This window comes from Erigeron canadensis, chromosome 8 (assembly GCF_010389155.1).
Source record: "Erigeron canadensis isolate Cc75 chromosome 8, C_canadensis_v1, whole genome shotgun sequence".
NCBI classification, from domain to species: Eukaryota; Viridiplantae; Streptophyta; class Magnoliopsida; order Asterales; family Asteraceae; genus Erigeron; species Erigeron canadensis.
The window spans coordinates 31,904,965-31,929,981 of NC_057768.1; the positions used below are offsets into that span (position 1 = coordinate 31,904,965).

General features: G+C 31.2%; 3 protein-coding genes and 1 pseudogene across 5 annotated transcripts; 2 read left to right on the forward strand and 2 right to left on the reverse strand.

The window, feature by feature from the left end:
• The first annotated feature begins 3,452 nt into the window (after window positions 1-3,452).
• LOC122610635 lies at window positions 3,453-7,329 on the forward strand (annotated as a pseudogene).
• Window positions 7,330-8,482: 1,153 nt separating this feature from the next.
• On the forward strand, window positions 8,483-10,020 carry LOC122609869. Of its 3 annotated transcripts, none has more exons than XR_006325409.1 (3): window positions 8,483-8,990; window positions 9,541-9,716; window positions 9,983-10,020. XR_006325409.1 is itself a non-coding variant. In XM_043782809.1 (2 exons), exons 1-2 carry the CDS (start codon window positions 8,596-8,598, stop codon window positions 9,557-9,559), a joined length of 414 nt encoding a protein of 137 aa, XP_043638744.1. In that variant the 5' UTR covers window positions 8,483-8,595; the 3' UTR covers window positions 9,560-9,767. The 3 variants fall into 3 exon arrangements, 1 of the variants encoding a protein (XP_043638744.1); XR_006325410.1 differs by having other exon boundaries at window positions 9,547-9,716; XM_043782809.1 differs by lacking the exon at window positions 9,983-10,020 and having other exon boundaries at window positions 9,541-9,767.
• LOC122610636 (truncated transcription factor CAULIFLOWER A) lies at window positions 9,630-16,860 on the reverse strand. The gene is made up of 8 exons (XM_043783606.1): window positions 16,676-16,860; window positions 12,066-12,144; window positions 11,460-11,524; window positions 11,019-11,118; window positions 10,896-10,937; window positions 10,462-10,503; window positions 10,282-10,379; window positions 9,630-9,726 (listed from the first exon to the last, which is right to left on the reverse strand). The coding sequence occupies exons 1-8, from the start codon at window positions 16,858-16,860 to the stop codon at window positions 9,630-9,632; spliced, it is 708 nt and encodes a 235-aa protein (XP_043639541.1).
• A 3,257-nt stretch (window positions 16,861-20,117) lies between these two features.
• Window positions 20,118-23,250, reverse strand: LOC122611057 (probable UDP-arabinopyranose mutase 2). The gene is made up of 4 exons (XM_043784013.1): window positions 22,851-23,250; window positions 21,781-22,031; window positions 20,880-21,048; window positions 20,118-20,632 (listed from the first exon to the last, which is right to left on the reverse strand). The coding sequence occupies exons 1-4, from the start codon at window positions 23,166-23,168 to the stop codon at window positions 20,306-20,308; spliced, it is 1,065 nt and encodes a 354-aa protein (XP_043639948.1). The 5' UTR covers window positions 23,169-23,250; the 3' UTR covers window positions 20,118-20,305.
• Between the last annotated feature and the right edge of the window lie 1,767 nt (window positions 23,251-25,017).

The following is a 25,017-nucleotide window of genomic DNA, read 5'->3' on the forward strand; positions in this document are numbered from 1 at the left end:
TTCTCATTCTACTTTCATAATTTTACAAATTAAAGTAGTTGAATTAATGTTCATTGTAAAGCATGAGGATCCTTAAAGCCCATTTAAATATATGAGAAAATAGAGTATTTAGTTGTTAGACATCCAAGTTTGGGTGTAGAACCCCTCACATACTAATTTTTTAATATATCTATAAATGCTTGGCCCGCATGATTTTTTTTGAATTAAAAAAACAAGATGTGAGGGATTTCACACTCAAGTTTGGGTGTGTAACAGCCACATAAACCCTAACCTCTAAATATATATATTTGTTGTTTTTTCTAATTTTGTGTTTGGTGGAAATGTGGTTGCTTATTGGTTATACTTTACTATTATACTTTATAAAAGTTATCACACTCCTTCTTCTAACACTTTTCAACACTCTCTCTCATAAAAATGTCCCCATGCGAAATAAGTATTTTACCCTTAATAAATTAATTAATTTTTTCTCTTTTATTCATTAATTTAAACATCTCCACATAAAAATATTTATAATACCCTTAATAAAATAATTTACGACATAGACCCATCAACTCCTAAAATAACTACACTACCCTTATTACATTAATTATTTTTACAATAATAATTACATCACCACCACTACTACCAACCACCGCTGCCACCACCACACCGCCGCCAAAACCGTCGCCGTCGCATTGTGCGGGTAAAATGCTAATAGAAATTAAAAATTTATAAGGCAAACATAGTACTTAACACTTTCAGTGATCGACCAAGACCAGCCCAACCCAAGCACCACCAATCCGGTCCCAGGTCGAGGTCCGGTCTAAAGCTGAAAAAACTTGTTCTACCGGGCTGATCTGGAATTTGAAGGGTTCTTTTGGGTTTTTGAACTTTGCATCCAAAAATTGATAAAACCTATAGTCATGTATGCATTAACATAAAAGATATTACCCTTTTCAAACTTGCATATACCCTTTTAAATACAAATGTTTTCTTTAATGTCACCGTTTAGATTTCAAATCAAGTCGTGTAAATAATATGAACTGTGTTTTGTTCATATCAATAAAACTTCATTTCATACTCTCTGCCAATAATATTGAATATATTGCCAACGACATTCCTAAAGTATTTATCAAGCTAAACAAACACGTTATGCGACATTCATTTCATACTTTCAGTTGATTATTAGGTTGATCTTTATGTTGATATATCATTACTTTTTTTTTTTATTTATTTATCTTTAGGACAAAAGTCTCGATGTCTTTTTCGCGTTTACATTATGTGAAGTACGGACATTTTATAATTAAATTTCATTGGACATCGGGGATTGATTTTCTACAAGTAATTGGCCAATATTTGTGATGTTCATTTGTATTAATGATATATTTTGTTAGGTTAATTCAAAAATAACATGTTTATTTTAACTATATATAAGTTTTTACTGTTTCTGATTTTTTTTTTTTTTTTAAAAAGAAACAAAATTTATGTCATACATGAGTCATTTTTCAAACAAAAACCTATTGCTTTCAATTAATTTACGATATCACTGTTGGAAATTTTATGTATATATATTATATGATTTGTTTAAATAATATATCATACAAGTAAATAGATAAGTTAAAATGAAATTAAAAGTGTGTTTAACTAATGTGAGTTTGTCCCACATTGATAGAATTATAAACATTAAGTGTGTTTAGAAGTAGTGTTGAGGAATAATAGTTCCTTATAAGGGGCCACACCCCAAATGGGCAAGGAGGGTGCGACGCGCCCGCACCCGAACCCGGGACCGGGGTCGTGGGCGATGAGGCGTAATGTGGCATTTTAGTGGCGCACTTCTCTTCAAGCAGTTCTTGAAGGTAAATTCTGGGTTGTGGTTAACTCCGGCAGTACAATCTGTTTTGGCTGTTGTATCCTGGGAACTGACGGGTTCACTTGAGTGTCTCGAAATTAGTTTTAAGGGCCCTCTGTTTAACAGAACCCTGAGTCCGAAGTTAACTTGTTTCTTTCTCTTTTATGTTCTTTTCTTGTATTTGTTACTTAGTTAATTTCTTTGTAATCCTATATTGTAATTCAAATGTTTATCAATAAAATGTTATTTTAGTGAATGGTGTTCTTACAATCACTTCCAATACAACAATTCGCTAGAATTTATCATCATTAAAACACTCTCTTATTCCATTTTATTTTGGTGCCTCTTTCACATATGAAACCTTTTTTTTTTCCAATGTCACAATCGTGAAACACTTACGAATATATATATATATATATATATGACAATCAAATAAGAACTTTTTTAAAATAAGAAGACGGTGAGAACACTTAAAAACTACATTTTGATGCATTAAAAGTCCATCAAATTAACATAGTGTATAACTAATTGTCATTATTTAAGTGTTTAACAATACATTGGTGATTGGTTTGTCAAAATCGAGAAAATAATGTTTTTTGTTTTGTGCATCCATCTTGGATGCATATTCATCAAAATGATGCATTCAATAAAAAACGTGATTTTTTCAATTTTGACGAATCAATGTGTTGTTAAACACTTAGATAATGATAATTAATTATGCACTATGTTAGTTTTATGGATTTTTAATGCATCAAAATGATGTTTTTAAGTATACTTATCGATCTTATTTTAAAACTGTTCTTATCGGAATGTTACTTTATATATATAGAATGCAAATCATAAGGTTGAGACAGATCTGGACATCATACCACCATAGCCTGAAGGCATAGGATGGGCTAGGTAGTAGTATCATTCACATTTATAAAAATTGCGACACAATTATGCAACGTATGTAGTGATAAACTGATAACCACGATACAAGCTTGTCTGACTTGACTACTATATATATATTAATGCACCTGTTATGAATACTTTTCTCACGTGCCTTCTTTGTAAGCATTATATAGGTAACCAATATAAACAAAATGTATCTCTATAAATTTTACACAAATCTATGTCAAGGCATATCCTTAATTGTTTCTATCTACATAAGTTTCATTCATCGGTTACTAACCAATTGATGTAAGACAAACCATTAATTAAACCAGTTACATTAAGTTCAAAGATAGAGTCATAGAGTACATGTGATGACGGATTTAAGAGAAATTATCGGTTTGCTCGATTTACATTTTTATCCATGTGCTTTTTTTCTTATCATTAGATGTTCATGTACTTTTCATTTTCATTGCTAGTCGTCCCTGTCACTAACAACCGTTAGTTTTCATCCGTTAAACCATGCACATGAGGGCATTTTCGTCCAGTTTGTAACCATAGAGACTATTTGTGATAAAACATCCTTGAGGGATTATTTATTTATATATATATATATATATATATGTCTGCTTTATACACATTTGCTTGCATCAAGCACTATATATATATATGTCCGCTTCTTGTAGTCTCCCAAGTTCAACAGAAATCAATCTAGCTAGAAAATACTCATAATAGAAGTTTAATTTGTACAATGGGGTCTTTCGTTTCGATGTTTTCCAAGTTTAAAATAGACGGATCTTTAACTGCAAGGAATAGTAAACGGTCGTCTCCAAGTCTAGAAGACTTGCCAGAGAACTGCTTGGATATGGTTCTTGGATACTTAGAGCCACCGGATATCTGTAACTTGGCCGGTGTCAATTGGGCTTTTCGTCGTGCATCGTCTGCTGATTCTATATGGGAATTGAAGTTGCCCGAGAACTACAAGGCTCTAGCTTGCTAATAAAATGTTGTATGAAGGGAGTTATGTGTGTTTAGCCAAGAAAGATATTTATGCAAGATTGTGTTCCCCCTTTCGCTTCTCTGGTGGTACTAAGGTACCGTCTTTCCTTCTATTGTCGCGTTTATTATGCCGTTATATATATACATATATATATATAAGTTGACTGATCACATCTCTATGTATGCTGTCCGTCCTAACATAAATGGTCCACAAACAAGAAATAGACTTTTGAAATTAAAATGTATATATATAGTAGCTAGTACTACTACTTCTTATGTAACTATATATTGTATGCAAAATGCAAAGGAAGTGTGGATGGAGAAAAGAAGAGGAGGGATATGCATGTCGATTTCATGGAAAGGAATGAATATAACAGGCATTGATGATTGTAGATACTGGAGCCACATCCCAACCCTCCAATCCAGGTTTTTCGATCTTCTTCTTCCTCTCTAATCTTAATACAGTACTATTGAGGTATTGAGACCCAAAACTCGTAGAAGATGAAAATATTTGGTGTTTACTTTATTCTTAACAAATTTTTTTTATACAGAAGACAACTACATAAATTCACACAATATGCTGGATATATTTACAAATTAAGTATTCACTTAAAATTGATCACAACCCATAAGTAAAACTTGTATGCCACATATATATATATATATATATATATATATGATACTGTTCACACTCTCTTTTTTTGTATGGTAGTTCAACATATATATGGTTAATTAAATTAATTGTATGCCATATCATTCTGTGAAGAAGCTAGGTTTATAAGTTAATTGAGGCAAGTTTTCTAAGTATGTCTAAACTAATGGAATTATTATAATATAAAATTTTAAGCAGTTTCTTTCTTTGATGTCAAGATTACATTACAATAAGCATCCACTTTCTTAGAGTTTTGGTTGTATCTTTAAATGAACGTGCTGTATTGCTTTAAATAATTTAATGCAAGTGCTGTATTGCTTTAAATAATTTAATGCAACTATAGCAACAGAGAAACCTATCTATATAAGTATTTAAAATGTGGATGATAACTAAAGAAAAGAAAATATAAATTCTCATAAAATTCTGCCTAACAATCCTTCTATTTTCGTTTAAAAGTTGACATATAATCCATACATTTTCTTTCATCATCTTATCTTTTAATTTTTACATGTGTCTCAATCATATGATTAGAAAAATTATTAGGAGGATAAATTAAAAGGATTAATCATTACCAGAAAGGAATATATAAAAGTAGGTTTAAATAAATATAATCTTAAAAAAAAAAGGAAAAAGAGAATCCTAAAATCGTTTTTCTCCCCATGTAGTAAAGATTTCATTTATTGATGATATTTAGTGAAGATTATAAGTTTTGTAGAATGGACATGGTTAATTATAGTGTTTATGATAAGTAATTCTCAATTTTGAGACTTTAAACATATAGAGAAGTTGGTCAAATTTTATGTTAAGAAACCTAAAGAAAACGATCATTTAAATCTTCACACTTTTTTTTAACTCCAATTCTAGAGGAAATTCATTATGGGAAAACCCATATATTCATTTCTGAGAGTATTTTTGCTCACACTAGGATTTAAACCCAAAACTTCTCAGTCTCACACTCCATCATATATTAATCCATCTATAGACACTGGATTACAACTTGACATTATTATCATTTTAGTTGTGCAAGACAAATTACTTTTAATCTCATGATTTTAATTAAAGTTGCCCTTTATGATATATTTTAAGCAAAAATTTATTCTTTTTGACTTTTAAGTCCATTAAAATATAATTCTGGAACCACATTGAATCCTTACTATTCTATCTAATACAGGTTATGATATTGACCAACTATCAATAGATAAATTAATATTTGGAAAAGCTTGAGTTCAAATTTTGATGTAAGCAAAAGGATTTTAAAAATTGATTGAGATTTTTCCAAAATAGGTTTCCTTTAGCATTGGTTGATGATATCAAAAATAATGTCATTGACCCTAAGTTAATTTATTGTTAAGAAAGGTTCTATTGCTGGTAATATCGGTAAAAAATACGTTCACTTAATAGTTAATACCCATATAACTTAGACATTCATGATGATCGAACATGCATCTTTTAAGTTCACACATGAATCCAGGCTACATTGATAATTAATTAAAACCACTTCATCGGTTTTGAATTTTGATAGATGGTCTAAGATAATGGTCAATCATTAGGACTTGGAGTTTTCCTTCTTGTAGGTCACGACAGTGGCGGAATTTGAACATAATTACAGGAGGGGTCAATTTTTTTTTCTAAATCTAATATTTATATATATATATATTAAACTTTTGAAAGGAGTAAATGCACATAAATATTTTTATTCACCATAAAATTCTGAAAGGACCAGAACCCCTTTTGGTTCTACTACTCTTCCGCCGCTAGATCACGAGTTTGAGCCCAATTGAGATCACAACTTCACAAGAATACAAGATGCCAATTGGCTTGGTAAGTGTAATTGTAGCAAAAAGCTTTGCTGTTAAAAAAATGAAATTACACAAGTAGTATTTTTTCAGTTTTAATAGGTGTTTATTTAATATGATTAATATCTACTTCAACAAAAATAAAGAATCAGTAGGGCTGGACCAACCTACTTACCTACACAATATTTTAATATTTAAGTACTATTTATAAAAGTTTATTCTGTAATTATTATCTTAGAATAACTAAACACGTCATTACTGACGTAATTTCAAACTTAAAATATAGTTTAGTAATGTTAAAAAGATTTTTTTTAGTAACCTAAAAAGTTTGTCTAAAACTCTTGTATGTATAATAAGTCATTTTATTGTTAATAAAGTTTATATTTTACAGCTAGCTAGTATTACTTATGCATATTATAATGTGTCAGTAAGTGATAATTTTTAAGTTATTATTAAAATTCAGCTTTTGTAAAAACACATAATATTATTTTTAGCAGCTTGTGGAATTCATGATTCATTCATGGGCCTTGTATTAAAAACTTTGGTGTAAATTAATCTCAATTGTGTTTTGTACTTTTGTATAAGATATTATTTTTACATATAAAATGTATCAATGATATATAGTCTTTTAAGTTATCATTATCAAAATCTAATTCTTTTTAAAACACTTAAAAGTTAGCAGCTTCCGGGCTTCGTGATTCGTCAATCATGTGCCTTGTAATCAAAACACATTATTTAACAACATTTTGTGGTTAAATATATTGTACTATTGTAGATTCGGTGCTATTGCTTACCTCCAACAAATATGGTGGTTAGAAGTAAAAGGGGATTTAACCTTCGAATTTCCAGCAGGAAGTTATAGCCTTCACCTTCGTATCCATCTTGAGAGACCATCGTCCATAGGGAAAAACCATCAATGTCCTTCATCAAGCACTCAACGAGTCCAAGTTTGGAATATCAAACCGGTTCGATTTCAATTTTCAGTATCTAATGATCAACAAGTGACATCAGAATGCTTTCTCAACGAGCAAGGGAAATGGCTAAGCTATCATGTTGGCAACTTTGTCATCAAGGACTCGTATATCCCCACAAAGATTAAGTTTTCAATGACCCAAATCGATTGTACTCATCGAAAAGCTGGGTTGGCATTAGATTGTGTGGACATATTCCAATTAACTTAAAAGCCATATGGTAATAATTCAACATGTTGATATATTCTTATTAGTCATAGTAATTGATCATAAAACATGATCCAAAGTCATGAATTTTTCACATATCAATTGTACATGCCTATTATTATATGGTATACGCAAATTTAAGTACAGTATAATACATGGTAGATTTGCGTACGTAATACATAGATTGCCACAACTTTTTTGGAATTAAATATTGAATAATTTGATATAAACCTTAAGTGAACTGGAATGCAATTCAAAACGTGCCTTAGAAAAAAATTAATTCAGCATAAAAAAAAAAGATTGATATTTGACAATAAATAACTATATACATACACAAAATTTTGCAAAATTCTAAAGAGTACATTTGATTAAAATAAGAGTTTTGTTAATGACAGATCTTAGGGCTGTCAGTATTAGTTAATTTGATGCATTAAAATTTGTATTTTGTCTTGCGAAAATTCAGGGGACGATTATTAATATATAAAGTACTACTTTTTATGCATGTAATAAGCTGTTAATGACAACCCTTAAGGCTGTCATTATCATTTTCCTTAAAATAATTATCGTTAAAAATTAAAATATGATAGAATTAAAATACGATAAAGATCAGAAATAGCAAATCCACCTTTCTTTCAAAAAGCCTTTTCTTTTTAAAATTAGTTAGATATCTAATTACTTTAAAGTTGTTTCGATTCAGACGTGATGGAGACAATTGTAACCAACGATTTACTGGACCTATAACCCCCTACTCATGGAAAATACCTTAGATGAGAAACTCAAAACTCAAACTCGAGACCTTAAAAAAAACTCACCCCGATGCCCACATAATGGATTTAGAAGATACCCTGGCCAAAGATATCTAATTACCTTTTTTTTTTTTTAAAGTTAGTTTCGATTCAGACATGCTGGAGACAATTTTAACCAACAAATCGCTGGACCTCCAACCCCCTCCTCATGAAAAATACCTTGAGATAAAAAACCTAAGATTCAAACTCGAGACCTTAGAGAAAACTCACATCCGGGATAATACTACTTACACATCTATTCTTAACTTAGGATTGTCGTTATTATTTTTCTATTTTTTTTTAACGTTAATTATTTACAACACTTTATTACCCCACAGGTGCCGCTACTAGCACCGTCATCGTAAACATACGGGCATCCATATCATGAGTTGTTGGACGATGTAGTTTTTTAATTATAGAACCAAACCAATGAAGTCTTTTAAATCTTGAGCTAATAATCAATTAAACATACGATAAGTGAAAAATGGTTCCCACGACAAACAACCGTTACTTGCTCCGACTGGCTTTATCCTGCCGGAAAATAACAGCTCAGGTAACAAACTCCGGCACCGATACAATCATAGCAATGGCATCATCTACTGAACAAGAATTCATGGCCCATTATCGATCCAAACTCACAACTTTTCCAAGATCTCATAAATTTTGGGACGCCAAAATCGCTTCTAGAATCGGCGAAAAACTCGGAGGTCGTCTTAACGAAAAGGGTATCTCGGAAATTGAAATTGACGTCATTCAAGAGCTTTCTCGGCCTCTTCATTACCGGAAATTGGTTGTTCCGTTTTTACTTTCGGTTAAACGTGCTGGAATTTGTGTATCTGGGTCGGATGAATTGGTATTTACTGTGGTGAATCATTCTGGGTAATTTTTTTGGTTCTTTTTAATTTTGTCATCTATTTATTTTATATAAAACAGTTTTGTTTAGTATTTTAGCTGGTTATATGTTACTGATGCGATGAATACCGAAAAATAAATATGTATAAAAAAAAAATAGCTCAAATATTGCCTTTAACAGAAAAAGAAATATTAATCATAATAGGCACCTATAGCGTAACATTCACATTATTTTGCTTGACAGTCTACAAAATAATTTTAATTTTAATTTACTTGTATATGCTTCTATAAGTTTCCCTTATTTTTAGCTAAAATTGATAAGAAAATACGAGTAGCTGTGGCCAGTCTGAGATGAAAACCACACAAATCAACGGGTTACTGAGGATAGCGTCACAGATTGTGTAATTCGTGTAAATTAGATGATGTTCAAAGCATTCCAAGTTAAAAATCACTGATGCACAAACCATATTTAAGAGATGTAGAATGCAGATATTATCGTACATAACAAACGGTCTTTGATCTACGCCTTTAGTTAATGAATGAATGCTAATGAACTTGATGAGGTTTATCATGACAGAGACAGAGACCATGAATGAAAGAAAGCTATAAATGAAAGAACAAGTAAGAAACTCGAGGTTAAGTGTTCCAGAACTTCATATATATGATCTACGGGATCCTATAATGAGCCAACCAATGAGGCAGCCGTTGATCTTGTCTCTGTGTTTCTTCTTTATCTCCATTACGTCTAGCCAAGTATGTCTCACTGCATTGACATATACATTCCATCAGTTCTTGTTCTATAAAAATGTTGCTAGTTATTGCAATCAAAGGGTTCTAACATTTTCATTAGCAGTCACTCAACCCCTACATGACACCATTGACCAAGTAGAAAACGTATTATATTTCCTCAATTCTGTTACATATGTAGATTAGATACCTTATAGTCCCTCTTTGCCATATCTATCTTTAACATAAACTTGAGTTGAAGTAGCAACTTTTAACCCACTAAAATCTACTAGATGGTGTTCTAGCTGATCATTCCATCAGAAGAAGGGGCGCACCGTTTTCATTTTAACAAGGATGGAGATGGCCTGTTACAAGCGAGGTCGGTGGACTCTGCTAAAATTTTAAAATTCTAAGTTTAAGTATTATCCTAATGAAGTTTAGACCGATTTTAGTACATATTTGGTAATGAACCTGCTGATTACTTATCATAGTTGTCAATCAGCTGAAAGAAATTTTTGGCTCCCTCCCTAGTCCCTACATGACAGTTTATGAAACAATATTAATTTAAATCACATTTAGCAAGGAGGCTAACCCAGGGTTCAAGGTGCCCCATGGAAACGAGGTATCATTCACATGAATCTGGTGCTCCACGGTTGGCAGTTTGGTGAGTTCTTTCTTCTTTTCTTTGATCTGCTTTAAGTTAGTCAGTAAATGATTACTGGAGAACCAATTCGATAATGACTTATGCAAAAAACCATAAACTTAATAATACCTCCTTTGAGAGCCGATTATTTTGATCCTGCAAGGCCTTGTGCTGTGGATATTATTTTTTTTTTTTATCACAAATCAACTTATCATTAGCAAATTGTATAGTATGTACACACAGACACACACTGGAACTCATGAAGGAAAATCAGCAATTGTCTTGAAGAAAGATAAATTTAGTTAATTTTGTATAAAGAAGTTACTAGTTAATTTTTTAATGAAAAGTGGGTTGGGGAAAATGAATTCAATAGATGACTATGATGATGATAAAAGTAGAAATTTTGCAATTAAGTTAATTAAATTGAGTAGTGATGTGCTGGTTGTTTTGATCGATGATTCTAGTTTGACTTGTGATAGTCAAACAGGTCAACATTAAGCTGAGTTTGATTAGTTGAGAAGTCCCCATTTCTAAGTATGCTAATTAGCAGGCAATGAGCATACCTTCTTTTGGAGCTCCGAAATTGATTCAAGCATCAACTGGTTCTGTGTATAGAGATTTGACTTAACACACACTAAATGGTTCGTTTATTTAAAAAAGAAGATTTATTAGGTGAATGTTTGTACCTTTTTCGACCTAACACGTCTAAGAGATATTTCGATTTGTTGCTCCAAGTTCTGAAGCTCTTTGAGACTCAAGGAATGAATCTCTTCACCTATCATATTCCTAAAATGTGGCAAAATTGATAGGTTAGGCATTTAATTTGTGCATGTAACAAATCAACAGTAAAAATATACGAAAATACGAAATGGGTCACATTGACTAATGGGCAATGTCTGTTTAATCTAACAATTCTACAAATAAAAGTCTACCAACATATATAAAAGTCTACCAACAAATAAACAAATTAGAAACCTACTACATTTTTTGCTCCTTTCACACACACTAAGTGTCGGAGATACTTTATATTTTTCTAATAACATAGTCAAAACCAAACTTTCAGCTATAAATACATGAAATGTGATTATGCACCTTCACTATTTACCGTTTTTTTATTTACAAATTACCTCTTATTTTTCCGCAAGATTTCTCTTTTAGCCTCCAGCCTTGCATGTTCCAAAGTCCAGCTTCCCTACAGGTATATATATTTAAGTGTTTACTTGAAGTTAGTTTTGAAATACTTTTGAAATGTAGTATATACCTACCTAGCAAAAAGTTGGTAAAAAGAAATGGAACTGCTGGGTAAGCAATGAACGAACTGAAATAAGAAAATTAAACACAAACACAATTTCTTTTTTGTGCACAGGTTCAGGCCTAACGGCCTAAGACTACTCCACTTAGAGGGCCTTTAGGATTGGTTTTTGGATAATTATCTGATTATTGAATTTGTATACCGTAAATATTGAAGAAAAGAAAAAAACATTGGGCCGAAAAATTAGTTTTTTCTGTTTTTTCATTAAGAGAATACACGGTTTTGGAAAAGTATGTAGGGACATGCTTTTTCAAAATGCAGTTACGCAAAATTTATTTTACAAACCCAATCCTAAAGACCTTCTTCCTTACTTAGATTGTTAAAAGTCCAATTCAAGTTATCATCACCAATACTAGCTATTTAGCTAGGTTTTGGTCGGCCATACGATAACGGAGTTCTTTAACAAAAGATCGTTACGTACCTGTGTTTGATGATTGATCCCATTAAGCTGCCTTTCTTTGTTTGATTGACTTTCATATCTCTCAAGGATGCTTTCCATTCTGTTTCCAGAAATTAATGTTGTGAGAGATACAAATATGTTACTGAATCTACTTGCGATTAATTAACATCCAGCCATCTAACTAGCTAGTTAACTTACATTATGTAATTAAGTGGTTCAAAAAAAAAAAAAAAACGTATATTACGTAAATTTGTAATTTTCTAATTTTAAGATCTATATTTCTTCTATCGTCATATCATTTCAAAGAAGAGAAAAAATTATGTCTATATATTCTATATTGTAAAAGTAGACTTGATTTAAAAAGACTTGGTCATTCCAGGATGATAATTTGAACAGATCGAATAACGTTATATATGTGTATATGTATTTATTCGTTTACATTTCCAATTTAGTACTTATGTTCTATTGCTTATTTGCTTGACAATTTTTATCTTGTCAAAGTGTTTCTATTAGGAAAATGTCAAATGTGTTGTGCTTATTATATGTTGTTTTTTTAGTTACATGGTTTACAATTTTAATTAATGAGAAGATTTGATTTTTTCATTAAACGAAGTCTTTATAGATTATTCTAAATCTTAACAAGTGTCAAGTGATAGAATAAGTCTCCTTTAGGGTGATCTATACACTTAAAAATTACGAATTGATCATCGATTAACTGGTATTGTGTCACTATGTGATCGACCACATGGTTTGCAGATAAAGACTGTAAATCATAAGTTTAAATCTTACTAAATTTTGTGATGCATGTATGAGAATGATGAGTCTCTAAATATAAGTTATGTAACATTTCAGATACTACAAGATACATAAGACCAACACAACCCCCTTCTACACTTAAAACTTATAAATTTAAACATGTCTCTAACTTAATACATAGATTAATCTACTAGTTTTCTTTTCCTATCTCTACCATCCATCTATACATATGTCTATGTCATAACCTCATTTTTGGTGTATCGTATATGTATCATTATTTCAAGTGTAATTCTTTCCAAAATAAATGATGCAATTTTACATTAGTGATTTTATCAAACACATGTCCATAACTTGGCTTCGATTATTGTATCATGAAAATTAACGATAAACCTACTTTCAGAAAACAAGTATGGAAATCTTTAATTAGACCAGTTCTAATTAACAATACCTTTTTTATTTCCATCATCAATTTTGTTACCTAAATGTCACATCGGCATTTTCAACTGACACAATCTGCGAACAACTATATCCATTTCCATTTTCACTTTATTCACACACATAAACTAGCTTGTTCGGGGATCATCATATTGCGTGGACATATCTCATTAATACAAATATATATATACAATTTATAATCAACCACGTGGTACAAATTAAATCTACAGTTCTCCAATGCACTTGCTTGAGGTTGCTTTAATTTAACTATATGGTACCTAATTCCAAGTCTCAACCCAACTACCAACAGTAAAAATGGATAGACTTCAATTTTCGTATCTCCACAATATATGACGAAAAAGACGTATAGTAATGTTTTGTGAACTCGATCACCATGTGCCAAATAAAGAGTTCAAATCTTACTGCACTAGATTCATCTAATTAATGCTGCATTCTCTTTTTTTTTTTCCATATTACCATTAAAAAAATAGACATCGTCAATTTCTGGATGTTTCTTCGAATATAGTATAACTAGTTTTATACCCGGACGTCATCCCGGGAAAATATAACGATGCTTAAAATCTGCAACGTATATAAGACTGACGATTTATACATAATGATAAACGCACATTATAAAAGCGTATCATAAAGGTAAAAAAGTATTTTAAAAATGATGTTTTTGTCGTAGGAGAAGTATTACACTATATGTTATACTTATCCCTTGGTCTATGATTAACCGATCGTTGACCATGGGTATGCATCACCTTTCAAATTAATATGCTTAAAAATTTAAATAACAAGTACGTAAAGATATATTCTGCAAGTAATATACTTAAAATTTTATTTCAATAAGTGATGTTTTCATGTAGGGAAAAAAACCAATTTTAGTTACTATGTTATAGAATTTAATTACTTATATTTGTTGGTTGTGGTTCTGATCTTGACTTATAAGAAGTATACAATGATATGAGGTTTTTGGTAGGGCTGTAAACGAACCGAATGAACACGAACGGGGCCGTGTTCATGTTCGTTCATTTAACTTAATTAACGGTTCACGAACGGATAAACGAACATAATGTATGAACAAATTAACGAACATAATAGTTTGTTCATGTTCGTTCATTTATTTTCATAAACGAATGTTCACGAACACAATCGAAAGAACAATAATGAACAAACGAAGTACAATGAACATACATATAGTTATAAGTATTAGAACTTAAATTCAAGATTACAAAATATTCATCGGCTAAAAGTTTTACGAAATATTCCTACTTATGATACGAATATACAACATTTATTTAATAAAAAAAGATGTTTATATTCTTTCCTTTCCAAAAAATTAGAGTTTAAAGCTTAAATATCGAATATTACATGATCATAACCTGTTAATATAAAAGAAGTATTTATATTTAACTTTTTTCTTAAAATATAAATAGTACGTATTAATAATTTTATATACATTGATATATATATATATATATATGTATTTGATATAAAAGAGAAATTTATGTTTAAACTATTTTTTAGGTATAGTTGACTAGGTATTAGTATATGCAAACGAACCAATGTTCACTAACATACATTTGGTCATTTTAATAATAACATAATAGTGACAAACATGTGTCATAAAGGTATTTATGAATATCTATTATTACTATTGATACTGGTATAATATGATTTTTTTTATATAAGAATTATAATTATATTAGGAATCTATACGATATATATATATATTAAAAGTTTAATTATATATGGTAACTAAAATTTAATATAAATTTAGTAGGACACGTGTCGTTTAAAGAAAACGTCACATGTTGATAAAAGATAGCCTTAATCCTATTTTAGTTTATTGGTAGATTTGGTAGATATGTATATATAAACTTTTCTTTATCGGTGAAATAATATCAAAATGGTTGCTAATAAGATGCTAGAAGCTATTTAAACATTACAAAAACAAATTTAGAATTTGTCAATACTTTTATATTAAATGTCCACTTTTTAAAGGTGGCGTTATAGTTTTACAAAGCTAAGCAGCTGTTTTAGACCCAAAAAATATAAAACCTCAATTCTTTGTATATTAAGCTTAGTGTTTAGGTTTTGTGTTAAATATACAATTTGCATTCCAATAACACCTTATTGGATTTTGCATCAACTTCTACACTTTTTTTTAATAGTAATTGAGTTACCTTTTCTATTTTTTCTTTCTTTGTTTACAAGTTCACGAGTTGGAGATAAGCGGACTTGAACCGCTGACATCCGTCGCAGTTCAATTAGTATGTTCATGAATTATACTTCCAACTTTGATCTCTCTTAGAGACTGTAAAACCTTAATCCGGCAATGTCAGTTTTGACTTGGCTAGTTTTTAACTTTCAACCTTGACAGTAAAGATTTTTATTTGTGTTATATAACACTTTATATATAATATATTAAATAATTAAATTTAAATATATTTTTCATTGGTATATATATAACTTTCATCACCACTATATAGTAAAAAAAAAAAATTTATGGTCAAAATAAAAATTAAACATTACATATGAAATTGATGGAGTAGATACATATTTTAGAATCTTCTTGAGGCATAACCGTCTTCGTTATTTATGAATTCGATCGGGCTTAGATCGATGGGATACTCTTATAGGTTTAAAGATATTTTTTCACGGGTGTTTTCTACGCACTGTGCGTAGAAATCACTAGCAAATAAATCATCTTAATATTTAAAAGCGTGTAAATATATATTACTTTAGTGTGTAAACTTTTTTATTTACATTTTTAAATATGAAAGTTGTAATTTCTTTATAAACTTATTAATGTAATTAAGGTGAAAACATTTATATGTATGAATAACTTAACCCAACTTTTCTTTTCCAACGTACGGTAACATATGTTTTAACAAACTTAACCCAACTTTATGATTCCATAAAATAATGAAGTGTATATATACAAGCGACAAGTTTGTTTTACTGCCAGTAATCCCAAAAACACCCGTACGTATAGACAACCAACATTTCAAATTTTCAATATTACCGATTTACCGTCGTTATACCAATCATTTGCTTTTCCAGTTATGCAATAATCTAGCTAGCTAACTTATCAAAGGTTTTATTTTTTATTTTTGCTGATCGACTATATATAATAGATCATATATATATTATATTTTTAACAGCAGAGATGAAGTATTATTATTAATAACACCAAACTAGCAAGAAGCAAGCATATGATGTAACACACGTATAATATATAACATTAGACATATAATTTACGAGTACTTTTTTTACATTATCAACCATTTTTTCATATATATTTAGTACGTGTTAATTATCAATCCAACCATCATTATATTTATTGCTATTGCTTGTGAATATAGCTACAAGTAGAAATAACAAATTAATTAGATGCATATTATATATATGTTCGTAAATATATATATACTTACGAAGCATGTGTGGCATACTCGACAAGCTTTCCGTTGGGGGAGAAGATGATAAGAGCGATATGAGCATCACAAAGAACCGAGATCTCATTAGCTTTCTTCAACAAACCGGACCTACGTTTTGAGAACGTTACCTGTCGACTGACCTTGTTTTCGATCCGTTCCAATGTCACCCTTCCCCTACCCATTTTTTAATTTTATATATATTGATCGATCGATCTTTTCAATTAATTCGTGTGTGCAAAAAATATTTATAAAAAAAGAAAACTACTGTAACAACCAACAACTCTCAGGTGCTAGCTAGCTGCTTCTAAAAGGCTCCTGTTCCATTGGTATATATATATATATATAAATAGAGAGAGAGAGAGAGAGAGAGAGAGAGAGAAAAGGGGTGGATAATTAATATATATAATATGTACTTATCACCAATATATACTGTGATTAATTATAGTGAATTTAAACTACTGTAATTTTTATTGTAAATACCTAGCTACTTTCAATAATTATATTCCAAATATTTAGTTGGGATATCAAAGTAAATTACAGGTTTGATCAGTCGGTTGTGAAGTACTCTGATTGTACGTACGTTAACTTAGCCTGTTACGTATGTACAAAGTATATTAGTATATATGTATATATTTTCACATGCTAGCTAGCTAGTCAATGCATGCACGCACCTATACATAATTACTTGACCTAATTGCAGTAGTCTAGTAGGTAAAATTGTAACATTACATCTTCTTATTTTTTACAGTACATTTTTAATATTAGTAATAGATATATATGGTCAAATACTCATCAAATGGCAAGTAGCTAGTTCGATCAGGCTTCTAATTCCTTAACCACCTTTTTCTTTTTTTGTTTAATTAAATTATTAAGTCCAAGCTAGCTAGCTAGATGCAATTCCGAGGCAAAGCTACTCGATCATATTGATCAACCATCTATGACATGCATGTAGGATTAATTAATTATAACATTTTTAATCTTTTTGTGTTATATGTAAATCTAGCTTGTAGAGTGCTTTGCAAATTGTTGATTAGTATTTATAATCTTAATTAATATACACTGTTCTAAAAGACAGTTGAATTAATGACTTATTTTCAATCACGTTGCTCGATTTCATCAAATTGACTCTCGCTTATGTCATTATAATCCTAATAATCATTATTCAAATATATTATTATATTAATATATTTGAAGAAAAATCTCAGTAATTTACACTTTTTTTTTATTTTACATCAATAATTTATACACTTCTTAGCCTTAGATACTTAATTTATATTTATTACAATTTTTAGTCATCAGTTTGAAAAGATTATTTTTAATTTTTCATTACTTAATTAATAAAAAAAAATCAATATAATACAAGTTATCTACAAAAAGGTATTTCAAAATATGAAATATAGTATATATGTTCGATATGATGTTCGAGAAGTATATTCTTTTAAATTTGAATTTTTATACATTTTTTACATTTAAAGTTATGTATTTGATAATTTATTTTATCTTCAAAATGTTATAAACCGTGTAGTTGACAAGGACCCATAAATCTACTTATATAATATATACTACATTGTTATTAAAAGTTAAAACATAGCTATACAATTTTTTTTTTTTATTTTTTTGAACGTTAACGGGACGGTTGCCCTTGAACCTCAGAGCCTGTTAGACCCCATATGTGGTCTCTACACCCACAGGGCAGGATGTGCTCAAGGAACAACGATCGTGCGTCAAGGAACCACGGGGAGGGAAAACTCTCAATCAAGCAGCCCAAGGGCACTACACTTAATTTGGGAGAAAACCTTTGCTCCCTTCAAGATTCGAACCTACATCAATAGGAAGGAACCCCTTCATAGCTATACAATTAAGAATTAAAATGAGGTAGTACTAGATAATTATTGGTCAAGATCTCGCACCCTAAGTTTGACTCCGTTGGGGATCAACAAGAAATTCTCTGGGCGGGAGGCATCTGCAAATTAACATCGACGAAGGGAATTATAAGTAAATGAAAAATAGGTAAACGAATAGAATGAAATAATTAACCATTAATATATATATATAGTTCTCAAACGCGGCTTGTGTTAGGATATGTCAATATCCCAATTAAATATATGTCCCTGGAATATTTGTGATGAGCTTAGGTTAAAGGGAAAAAGAAAAGGAATTTTTTTCCCCTAGGAGGACTTGCGCCATATGTTACATGAAAGGAGACTCACTTAAAAGGTGGGGTGGAGCTACCGATCATATGGGTGGAAAGACTTTGAAAATGTGTCAAAATATTATTGCTTGGAAATATAAAAAAATAAAAGTGGAAAGGTACGGAAGAAAGAAAAAGAGTAGTGGCGTTCTCATGGGGGCGTGCAAGCCTATATTGCTTGGGGTCTCCTAAGAGGGTGGTGTACCGGCAATCCAATTAATGAGAATTGAAATGGGACAGGTTAAGAACATGTAATAAAGCCTTTGAGGTTTTTCCTTTCAAATACTTATAACGACTCATAGTCAATATCTCGTTGTTTAAGATACGTGTAAGACTTCACCATTGTATGTTAGGAGAAAAAAACATGTAGTACAAGATGTTTGGGGAAAAAAACATGTAGTACAAGATGTTGACATGAGGCTGGGGAAGTCAACTACACTCTTTTTTGCTTAACTAAAATTGTTCCCACTAAGTTATAAATAGTTGACCTACAATATCAATGATGGATGATCACCAATTTCAACTCTCATATCCAATCTATGTCTAGATAGTCATCCCTAATTAAGTTAACTAGAATGGAAAGTAACAGTGTTATTGTATAACAATCAAGCCAACATGAATGAGAAGAATACACCAAGTCAATTTTCATAAGTGATTTTTTCCTCTCCAATATATCTTGATCCGTCTTTCTATTATGTTGTTGTTATACATGTATTGATAAAAAAAAAAAGGCTCATAATCATGGTTTAATTACAATGCTTAATTACAAGACAAACATCTATATTGTGTAATTCACATTTCACACTCTGAATTCTGAAATACAATTACTCATTGCGTATGATCCAAAATATATTGGGCTTGAGTATTGGTTTTTATTAAAAAACAAGCCCATTTCTTAAATATTTTTTGTATGACTGATTGTGTTTGTGTGTGACACTGCGACGTGATTTATAAGTTTTGTCAAAAGAAAACTTATAATTCGTTGGCATCTACTAGATACACATCATTGTATTTCGGCTTTAATTCTTCTGTTGATGTTACAATTCAGCCTCACGATTCAAGATTTCAAGCAGCCTTGTTTTTCACTTTCTACCGTATAATTAAGCTACTATTAAACTGAGAACACATGCTATTATCACAAATATAACAATAACAATATACGCCACAATTGCAAAAGCATGGTCATTAGTTTTTTAGACTTGGCAAGACTTTATACAACTCCTCTAAATAATATAAAAAAGGTACATATATAAAAACAGTACTATGATATAAAAGAGAATATTACAAAACTAAGATCCTCCATGATCCATTAAATAGATTTTTCAACAAAATCATAATTTAAATATACTAGAGATAAGAAAGTCATAAGAATAGCAAAAGTCAGACTCGATGGCAGAGACAAAATGGCGATTAAACTATAAGGCAGATCTAAATGTCTATTTCCCGTTGGCTGGTAGCTCAGCAGACGGGTTGAGCTCATCCCATGCTTCGATCCAAGTGACCATGGCATCAGCCAACTTGTTGAAGTAGTCATCAACCTTGCCGAGCTTAGCCTTGACCTGCTTCGAGAGCTCCCTGTAGCAGCTCTGAACAGTGGTGCACTCTTTTGGAAGGGTAGCAGCCTGGAAGAACGGGATCAGCTCTTCCTGCCAGTAAATACCCTTGTACTCCTTTTTCAGGTTCACAAACGGGTTGCTAGCCTTGCTGTGCCAGATGTATGGCAAACCTGTCTTCACGCCTAATCCAAGGTGGTCACAGATAACCTAATAAAAGAACAAATGAAAGAGCCGTGAGTGAAACTATATGTCAGAGGTGGCAAAATGAGATTACACACATGTAATCACTAAAGATGGAGAGATTTTCATCCCATTTCACCCAACTCATTTGATATACTTCACTTTTAGATAAATTTGGTAACAGAATATTTGACATGCCTGAGATGAATCACAATTGGGTCAAATGCACTACAATGTATGCAGGGAGTGCACATTTTGAAGAAGAATGTTATACCTTAATGCACCAGCCCGCCCACATGTCGTCGTAGCGTCCAATTGGCTGACCGTCACCCATGAGACCAAAGTACATTGCAGGACCAATCAACTCACGGTCAAAAGCAAGATTCATTCCACACATGGGGAAGAGGGTTCCCTTTGGTATGGTCATAACCGCGTCCACATATCTAGAATTATAGAAAAGAAACTATTAGACATAAATGCACAGGAAAAGACATTATGAGTAAAGGTGGAAACTTCGAGTTTTTAACCCTTTGTAAGTGGATTTGGGCAAGATTTTTTTTGTCGAACGTGTATAGTGGTTAAGTTGAAAAACCGAAACAAAATGAGAATGGGTTAAAAGTCACCAAATATATGTTCGATTAGTGTTTTTTAACTATCATTGCAATAATGTAGTTTACTAATGGTATATACACCAACACAACAACAACGAAAAGATTTGCAAGTTTTGGGCTGTTATCCAACCCACCCATTAAGCAACATCTATGCTTGGAATACCCTCACACTTTGAGCATTGCTTTAGAATATAAAAATATCGGCTGGTGGGCCCTACGTGATGTAGGGCCGAACGTATAGGTATATTATCTATGTCTTAAATGCCCATTCATGGTATTAATTTCAACTATGAATTGAGTTTTCTCATATGGCCATCCAACAATGAAGCCAAAATAATATTCAATGACTTCTTTCTTAAAAATGTTCATTATACTTGAAAAATGTCTACTAGCTACTGGCCATATATAATGTATGGCCCATTTCATGGATTGTTGGTACTTTCAACTTTCAAGAAGTGCCCAACATAAATCTCTATCCATGGCCCACAAATGATTTATGAGCAATTCTACCCTACTATTTTCAAAAGGTAAACATTGTTTGTAGATAGAGTTTACAACATATACCTAGTGTTCCTCTCACGAGGCTTAACGAGTTGAGTCGGGGCATCATAATCAGGGATGTTGAGCCACAACCCATGAGAAACAGCAGTCGAGACACCCTCACGATAACTGAAAGGGTATCCACGGACGAAATCAGCACCCTCCCTATACGGATCATAAAGGGTGTTGAAGAAAAGGGGAGTCGATGGAGACAAGAGGTTCTTGATGTGTTGCTCAAGTGCATTGATATCATTTCCAGATGGATCTTTAGCAACCTATGAAATCAACAACACGATCCACATTAGCAAAGCAACTAAAATAACATTTATCACATAGACAACATTCAAAAAAGTTAGGTTGGAATCTGTCCAAACGATATTTTGCTACCACAATTCAATAACACTGTCTACTGCTTACGTAAAGTGTTCGGATTTTGATCAAACAAGAAATTATGAAAACTATACAAGATGATATGACTCATCATTCACCAACTAGTATTATTATACATACGTATAAAAATCAAATGTATAAAAAAGATTCCATTAAAAAAAGGATAAAAATTTGTGTTCAAAAACCCTTACAACTTACTTAGAACCCTAGATCCCCAAAAAGTAACTTAAGCCCCCATAAAAAATCAAATAGTTATGAAGTTTTTTTCAGTTGAATAAACATAAACACAACAAAAGTTATCATGCATATTTTAGATCTTAGGCCCTAAAAACAAGCACAAACTGACAAACCCTACTTGACTCAAAATCAAACAAACACACACACACACACATCAAAACAAGTTAAGCCCTATACAAATTAAACAAAATAAACACACAAAGTTTGGATCTTGCATAGCTAATACCAATCCTGAATTACACCCAATTCAAAGTTATACAAATTAAACACAAAAAAGGTTAGATCTTGCACTATTAATACCAAATTTAACACCTAAAACAAGTCAAATCCCCAAAATTCAAAAACCCCAATTCATATTTGATCCATCTAAACACAAAAGGTTGGATCTTGCAGATCTTAGACCCATCAAAAATATGAATCACATATATATAGATATACAGAAACAGAGAGAAGAAGAAGAAACTTACAAAGCAATCATCATCAATTGTATAGATATATTTTTTCTTGGAAACCATGTAACCAAAGCAACGGCAAGCAGAATCTTTAAAAGAAATGCAAGAAGATTTAGGGCCCAAGATTTTGTTGATATCATTCCTGTTATAAAGTTCATAATCAAAACCCTCAGGAACTTTGATGACTTTTGATGGATCGCCATCTTGAACAATGATCAAATGATATGGTTGGAAAAAGGGCCTCCACATTTCAAGGAAATCAAGGTTTCTAATGGTGGGTATGACGATATCAAGCTCATCTTTCAACAATGGTGTTGGAGATGGAGACGCCATTGTTTTTGTTTAGCGGGGTTTGATGAAAGGGTTTTGATGTGGGAATTGAGAGATGCGGAGGAATGGGTTATATAGGAGAAAGTTTGTGTGGACTTTTTGATGTGGAGTGAATATAGGGGTGTGTGTTGAAAATAAAAATTGTAGAGACTTTCGTGTATTATTTTTTTAGAACATTATATTTTTTTTAGAATTATAGTTGTTTTCAACTTTATAAGTGAAGTTAAGAACATCTTGACCGTTGGATTAAAATCAAAAGTTAAGATTTGAAGATTTAAATCTTGACCTTTATCTATGAAGTTTTGTTTTAACTTTAGAGGATCTCAATCCATTTTTTGTGTATTTTTTTAAAAGTGAATTTTGTTTGAAACTTTATGTCGTAATTCGATATTGGAATGCCTAACATAGGTTGTCTTACCCAGGTAGAGATCTCTCGAAATAAAAATGCTTATTTCAATCCTGAAGGCATAACGATTGATTTATAAAGAGACTTTCTATGTCCATCTCAAAACTTAAACACAAAACCTCATGAATGAAGAATGTCTTTTCAACTACTGAGTGCTCATATTAGGATTTCATATTAGATTTGAAAGATTTAATTATTTATGATGGATTTATTCTTTTGGCTAATAACCCATCGATGATTAATCTAACTTATGTCTTATTGTAGAAAAAAGAAATTAGATAAATACAAAATAAACACCTAAAAATAAACCTAACACATGCCACCTATAATTTATGTATTAAAAACCCATTAATTAATGGGTGTTATTACTTCTATGACCCTAACTTTCACAATTAATTAGTAATTAATTATACATATTTTTTTCTCGCCTTTAAACCTTTTTTTACGTCTTAACATCTTATCTTCAATGTAAGTCTTCTCTTCAAAACCTAATGATCATACGATTGTATTAAAAATTATTATATTTAACAACTTTGTGGTTGTATTTGAATTTGTTTGTGTTGCAACCTACATATATTAGATTGGAGCCGTTTATCTTGACGCGATCATATAATGCAGATAAAGTAATTTTGTTTGTACGTAATATATGGGCTACACAAACATACTACACCAACACAAGGAAATTAATTAGGTTCCTTTTGTAAATTCATAATAGTCTTAGCACTTAGCCACTTAGCATTCTGGATTTGGTTTTTATTGATTTGGCAACTCATGCTTTTAGACCAATTATGATATACGAGTATTATGTTATGAGAATATTTTATTACTTGTGTGATGTTAAATGCAATGATGTGGTGTCGTGTTTTACAAAATGTTATGCATAGCTGAATGTTAAATGAAATATTATTCAAGTAATGATTTTGTTTGATCAGGTTGTCAAGTAAATCAATAAATAACATAACATGTTAATGAAAGAAAAGGAAGAAAAGAAAGTCTTCCTGCAAACGACAAACAATGAGGGAAAAAACATAGAGGGGAAGATTGGTAGAAAAATATGAAAGGTTTTAGTAATTTAATGACATGGCAGTTTTTTATGGTTAGGTTATTACGCCTCTATGTCAAAACTCAAATAAATAACAATCTATTGTATTTAATAGCATTATATGAGCTTTCATACTTTTTGACATAAATTCAAGAAACTGACTTGTTGCATGGGATTAGGGATGACAACGAGACGGGTATTATCGGAGATCTTGATCCCCATCCCCATCTCTGGTTTCCACTTGTAATATGGGGATATAAATTACATCCCATACCCGTCCCCGTCGGGTATCGGGTATACCCATTTTGAGTAAACATAAATTTATCGTAGCATAATATAAATAATAGAATATGTATTTCGACATTTTCTTTTTATATATAAACTAATATCTATGTTAACTAAAT

What these genes read in the sequence shown, in the direction of transcription:
- LOC122609869 (XM_043782809.1), top strand. Translation starts at nt 8,596, where the DNA reads ATGGTTCCCACGACAAACAACCGTTACTTGCTCCGACTGGCTTTATCC.
- LOC122611057 (XM_043784013.1), bottom strand. Translation starts at nt 23,168, where the DNA reads ATGGCGTCTCCATCTCCAACACCATTGTTGAAAGATGAGCTTGATATC. An exon ending in CCTCGTGAGAGGAACACTAG is followed by an intron (nt 21,049 to 21,780) that starts GTATATGTTGTA and finishes CTATAATTCTAG; the next exon opens with ATATGTGGACGCGGTTATGA. An exon ending in GGGCGGGCTGGTGCATTAAG is followed by an intron (nt 20,633 to 20,879) that starts GTATAACATTCT and finishes TTCTTTTATTAG; the next exon opens with GTTATCTGTGACCACCTTGG.
- LOC122610636 (XM_043783606.1), bottom strand. Translation starts at nt 16,860, where the DNA reads ATGGGTAGGGGAAGGGTGACATTGGAACGGATCGAAAACAAGGTCAGT. An exon ending in ATCTTGCGGAAAAATAAGAG is followed by an intron (nt 11,119 to 11,459) that starts GTAATTTGTAAA and finishes GCCACATTTTAG; the next exon opens with GAATATGATAGGTGAAGAGA. An exon ending in GACGTGTTAGGTCGAAAAAG is followed by an intron (nt 10,938 to 11,018) that starts GTACAAACATTC and finishes CTCTATACACAG; the next exon opens with AACCAGTTGATGCTTGAATC.